This window comes from Mandrillus leucophaeus, unplaced genomic scaffold (genome assembly GCF_000951045.1).
Source record: "Mandrillus leucophaeus isolate KB7577 unplaced genomic scaffold, Mleu.le_1.0 Scaffold472, whole genome shotgun sequence".
NCBI classification, from domain to species: domain Eukaryota; kingdom Metazoa; phylum Chordata; class Mammalia; order Primates; family Cercopithecidae; genus Mandrillus; species Mandrillus leucophaeus.
Window position 1 is genome coordinate 47,155 of NW_012105054.1, and position 5,790 is coordinate 52,944.

The 5,790-nt window shown below is 40.7% G+C and overlaps 1 protein-coding gene across 3 annotated transcripts in view; it reads left to right on the forward strand.

Annotated features, from left to right (window-relative positions):
- SUGCT (succinyl-CoA:glutarate-CoA transferase) overlaps nucleotides 1–5,790 on the forward strand; it is a 712,177-nt gene that overhangs the window by 12,166 nt on the left and 694,221 nt on the right. For all 3 annotated transcript variants that reach the window (XM_011995105.1, XM_011995108.1, XM_011995107.1), the window contains exons 3-4: nucleotides 1,031–1,116; nucleotides 2,081–2,131. In XM_011995105.1, the coding sequence (XP_011850495.1) occupies nucleotides 1,031–1,116; nucleotides 2,081–2,131 (137 nt within the window). The remainder of the gene's footprint in view (nucleotides 1–1,030; nucleotides 1,117–2,080; nucleotides 2,132–5,790) is intronic.

Here is a 5,790-nt window from a genome sequence, read left to right on the forward strand (position 1 = left end):
AACATGTCTCCCAAGCTGCAGGTTTTTCCAGATTATGTCCTTTAACCCATTCATTTCCTGTCATGTGCCATGGACACAGAGCCTTCTGAAATCCCAGTTAAATGAGGAAAGCCTTGTAGGCCTCCAGTTTAGACTCCTGACATTATCTCCACCTGAGAAATGAGTGCAAATGTCTAAAATAAACTACTGGCCTGGCGCAGTGGGATCCCTTTGGGAGGCCTAGGCGGCTGGGTAACTTGAGGTCAGGAGTTCAAGACTAGCCCAGCCAATATTGTGAAACCCTGTCTCTACTAAAAATAAAAAATTAGCCAGGCATGATGGTGCACACCTGTGTAATCCCAGTTACTACAGAGGCTGATGCAGGAGATGTCATTGGTTTAGCTTCAGTTAGAACTAATGCTTCTTGGCTGGGTGTGGTGACTCACACCTGTAATCCCAGCACTTTGGGAGGCTGAGGCGGGCGGATCATCTGAAGTCAGGAGTTCGAGATGGGCTTGCCAATATGGTGAAACCCCGTCTCTAGTAAAAATACAAAAATTAGCAGGGCATGCTGGCGGGTGCCTGTAATCCTAGCTAGTTTTAGCAATTGATAGTACAATTAAATTATAGTTCTAGAAATTGATAGTACTATTTTTATTTTTTTCACAGTCACTTAGAAACTACTTTAAATGACTGGGTACAGTGGCTCACACCTGTAATCCCAGCACTTTGGGAAGCCGAAGTGGGTGGATCACCTGAGGCCAGGAGTTTGAGACCAGCCTGGCCAGCATCGTGAAACCCTGTCTCTACTAAAAACACAAAAATTAGCCAGGTATGGTGGTGCACATCTGTAATCCCAGCTACTTGGGTAGCTGAGGCAGGAGAATTACCTGAACCCAGGAGGTGGAAGTTGCAGTGAGCAGAGATTGTTCCCCTGTACTCCAGTCTGGGCAACAGAGTGAGACTCCATGACTCCATCTCCAAAAAAAAAAAAAAAAAAAAAAAAACAAAACAAAACCCAAAGATTAATAGCTCATGTTATTATTTTCAGGAGTTGGAGATGATACACGGACTTGGGGGCCACCTTTTGTTGGGACAGAAAGTACATATTATCTCAGTGTTAACCGAAATAAAAAAGTAAGAATATCATCCCTTTTTGGCTTTTTGTGTGTAATTCTCTTGTAATAGCAAAAATGTTGATATCATTGTGGCTTTTTTTTTGTTCCTTAAAGAAATTAAGATGTAATTAATATTTCAAATAAATTAAACTTCTGTTCATTTACCATTCACTAAGTAGAAACAATGGAGCTTTTTACTACTCTTTCTTACCTACTAAGTAACTTAGAGCATTTCTTAAGAATTTATAATGGAAATAATTTTATGAAATAGAAAAATCATTTGATTCCTTACATTTGTTATTATTAGGGAATAATTGCCTAACACTTGGTATTATACTTTAAAAACATCTCCTATCATCCTTATTAGCATATTAATATATTCTCATGGTAAATAGAATCAGTAAAGATGATTTAAATATTTCTTCATGCATAAAATAAATTTAAGAGGATGATCTATGATATGAATGGCTTTCTTGTCAGCAATAAGAAGAACTTTTATGACTGGGCACAGTGGCTCACGCCTGTAATCCCAGCACTTTGGGAGGCCGAGGTGGGCGGATCATGAGGTCAGGAGATTGAGACCATCCTGGCCAATAAGGCGAAACCCCGTCTCTACTAAAAATACAAAAATTAGCTGGGCATGCTGGCGTGTGCCTGTAGTCCCAGCTATTTGGGAGGCTGAGGCATGTGAATCGCTTGAACCCGGGACACAGAGGTTGCAGTGAGCTGAGATCGCACCACTGCACTCCAGACTGGGTGACAGAGCAAGACTGCGTCTCAAAAAGTGAAAAAAGAAAAAAAGAAAAACTTTTATGATAGTATTTTAATATACATGCTTTTTTTTTTTTTTTTTTTACTTTTTATTTTGGATTCAGGGGATACATCATTGCATGTTTGTTATGTGGGTATATTGCATAATGGTAGGGATTGGGGCTTGTATTTTGGTCATCAAAATAATATATATATATTTTTTTAATTTTTAGAGTATTGCTGTTAATATCAAGGATCCAAAAGGGGTGAAAATCATCAAAGAGGTACAGTATGCTGTATAGAAGGCATCCTACCACCTAGGTTATAATTAGGGATTGAAATATCAGAGCAAAAGTGTTTTAAAACTCAATTTTATGGGTGATCTGTATATTTGCAACAAATACCTTTTAGGTATTTACCTTGATTTGTATACTTCTTTGTAAGTGTAATGTGCTTTAAATTTTTTGTATATTGTGTATCATTATGGTGCTAGCTACTATTGACTGAGCACCAACTCTGTAGCAAATCCTGGGCTTGGGCACTTTGCTCACGTTATCTTCTCTAGTCCTCAGATTTTACCTTGTAAATGAAGTATTGAAATCTCATTTACATAAAAGGGAATTGAGTTTCCTGGTGCCTAAGTGATGCTCCAAGATTACCTAGCTAGTATGGGGAAAGCTGACATTTGGATCTGAGTCACATCACTGGAGAGTCCAGGCTTTCTCTAACCCTTACTCAGATGATCAATATATCCAGACCTGATCTCAGCATCTTTCTTAGAGGAGCTGGAAGGCACAGTGGTTAAATTAAGGATGGATACCTTTGCATGGGATTTGAATCCTGCCTTCTGTGCTTACTGGCTATATGACTTCAGACAGGTTATATAACTTCTTTGTGCCTCAGTTTCTTCATTAGTTAACTGGGTAATAATAGTACCTACTTTCTTTCTTTTTTTTGAAACAGAGTGTTGCTTTTTTGCCTAGGCTGGAGGGCAGTGGCATGATCTCGGCTCACTGCAACCTCCACCTCTTGCGTTCAAGCAATTCTCTTGCCACAGCCTCCAGAGTAGCTGGGATTACAGGTGTGCACCAGCACACCTGGCTAATTTTTGTAATTTTAGTAACGATGGAGTTTCACCATATTGGCCAGGCTGGTCTTGAACTCCTGACCTCAAGTGATCTGCCTACCTTGGCCTCCCAAAGAGCTGGGATTTACATGTGTGAACCACTGTGCCCAGCCCAATAGTACCTACTCTCTAGGGTTGTTGTTAGAATTGAGTTAGTCTGTGTAAAATGTGTAGATGAGTGCTTGCCACATAGTCAGCACTCATGAGTTATTAGCTATTATTATTTCCTATGTTCCTGATGTTGGATTCATCATGTGGGATAAACCTTGTTTGCCATCTTTGCTAAGGTTTATAGATGAATCTAATGGATGTACAGTATTCTTCTGTATTTGGGGGACTGGTTCTACTAGAACCTCAACATATACCAAAATCTGTGAATACTTAAGTCCTGCAGTACAGAACTTGTGGAACCTGCTTATATAAAAAATTGGCTTTCAGTGTACATGGGTTTTGCATCCAGTGCATAGTGTATTTTCCATCCACGTTTGGTTGAAAAGAATCCACCTAGGGGTTGACTTGCACAGTTCAAACCCCTATTGTTCAAGGGCCAACTGTACTTAGGGCTATTTGGTTAGAGAACCAAGTCTTAAACTTATTTATTTATTTAGAGACAGAGTCTTGCTGTGTCACCCAGGCTGGAGAGCAGTGGCGCGATCTTGGCTCACTGCAACCTCCGCCTCCTGGTTTCAAGCAATTCTCTTGTCTCAGCCTGTGGAGTAGCTGGGTCCACAGGCACATGCCTCCACGCCAGGCTAATTTTTATATTTTTAGTAGAGATGGATTTTCACCATATTGGTCAGGCTAGTCTCAAACTCCTGACCTCAGGTGATCCACCTGCCTCGGCCTCTCAAAGTGCTGGGATTACAGGCATGAACCACTGCGCCTGGCCTCAAACTTTATTTTTTACCCAAACATGAACTTAGCTTCAATTGCTCTTCTGCTGCTTTATGTTCTCTATCTCGGTCATTGAAAGATAATCTTTAATTATTAAGATCAGAATCAGGGACCATCCTTTTTGGTTCTGCTGGATCAATGCAGCCAATTTAGAATTTTCATTAACTAGATGTATTTTGAACCCAAAGCTTGAAAATCATCCTGATCTTACCACCCTGCCTTCCCATATCTTTCCTGTAGCATAACTTAGGTTTGTTTGTTTTTGTTTTTCTTTTGAAACTTGTTTTGATTTTTCTAAATTGTTCTCCTGGCCTCAAGCAATCCGCATACCTCAGCCACCCAAAATGCTGGGATTACAGGTGTGAACCACCATGGCCAGTCAATTGCTTTTAGGTAGTTATACAATTCATAAGTTATGTATCTTACTTTCTAAAGGAAAAATTATATTTTCTCTAGTCTTTCTTATTTCTGGTATAGATTTCTCTTCTGGCCTTAAGAGTAGCAAAAAAGGCCAGGCATGGTGGCTCACACCTGTAATCCCAGCACTTTGGGAGGCCAAGGCGGGGCGGATCGTGAGGTCAGGAGTTCGAGACCAGCCTGGCCAACATGGTGAAACCCTGTCTGTACTATAAATGCAAAAATTAGCCAGGCGTGGTAATGTGTGCCTGTAGTCCCAGCTACTTGGGAGGCTGAGTCAGGAGAATCACTTGAACCCGGGAGGTGGAGGTTGCAGTGAGCCAAGATCGCACCACTGCACTCCAGCCTGGGTGACAGAGTGAGACTCCATCTCAAAAAAAAAAAAAAAAAAGGGATTGCTAATATAATGGGTCTAGTTTATAGAAACAGTTCCAAAGTATTATACAAGTCAATCAGCTGGATACATGAGAGCTTCAAAAAGTATGACTCCTTTGTCAACTAGGCTAACCAAAAACAGGTTGTGTAAAAACTGAAACTCTGCTTAGAAAACCTATATGGAACTTAGTATTATTGTGGCGATATGATTTGATAACTTTTGATCATGTGTTATCCAATATTTCAGACAATTTTCTATGTTAATTAGTTGACAGTCACAATATCATTATTACGGGCGTGTGTTATGGTCAGCATAGCAATGCATGAGTTTTATTTTCCTATGACATTTTGTTATGAAAAATTAAAACATTCAGAAAAGTTGAAAGAATAGTGAACTCTCATTTATCCTATGCCTAGATGAAACAATATTAGAATTTTGCTATATAGCATGCAGTTTATTTTCTTTTTCTTCCTTTTTTGTTTTTTGAGGTGGAGTTTCGCTCTTGTCTCCCAGGCTGGAGTGCAATGGTGTGATCTTGGCTCATTCCACCTTCTGCCTTCCGTGTTCAAGCAATTCTCCTGTCTCAGCTTTCCGAGTAGCTGGGACTACAGGTGCCCACCACCACGCCTAGCTAATTTTTGTATTTTTTAGTAGAGACAGGGTTTCACCATGTTGGCCAGGCTGGTCCTGAACTCCTGACCTCAGGTAATCTACCTGCCTTGGCCTCCCAAAGTGCTGGGATTGCAGGTGTGAGCTACTGCACCTGGCTAGCCTGCAGTTTATTTTCTTTAGTGCTTGTAGGAGTGCATTTTTTTTTTTTTTGAGACAGTCCCACTCTGTTGCCCAGGCTGGAGTTCAGTAGCAAGAACTTGCTCACTGCAGCCTCCACCGTCTGGGCTCAAGCAGTCCTCCTGCTTCATCCTTTTGTGTAGCTGGGACTATAGGCATGGGACACCATGCCTGGCTAATTTTTAAATTTTCTGTAGAGATGAGGCCTTGCTATGTTGCCCAGGCTTGTCTCAAACTCCTGACCTCAAGTGATCCACCCCCTCAGCCTCAAAAAGTGTTGGGATTACAGGTGTGAGCTATTGGGCCCAGCCAATTACTGTGATTTTTTTTTTTTTTTTTTT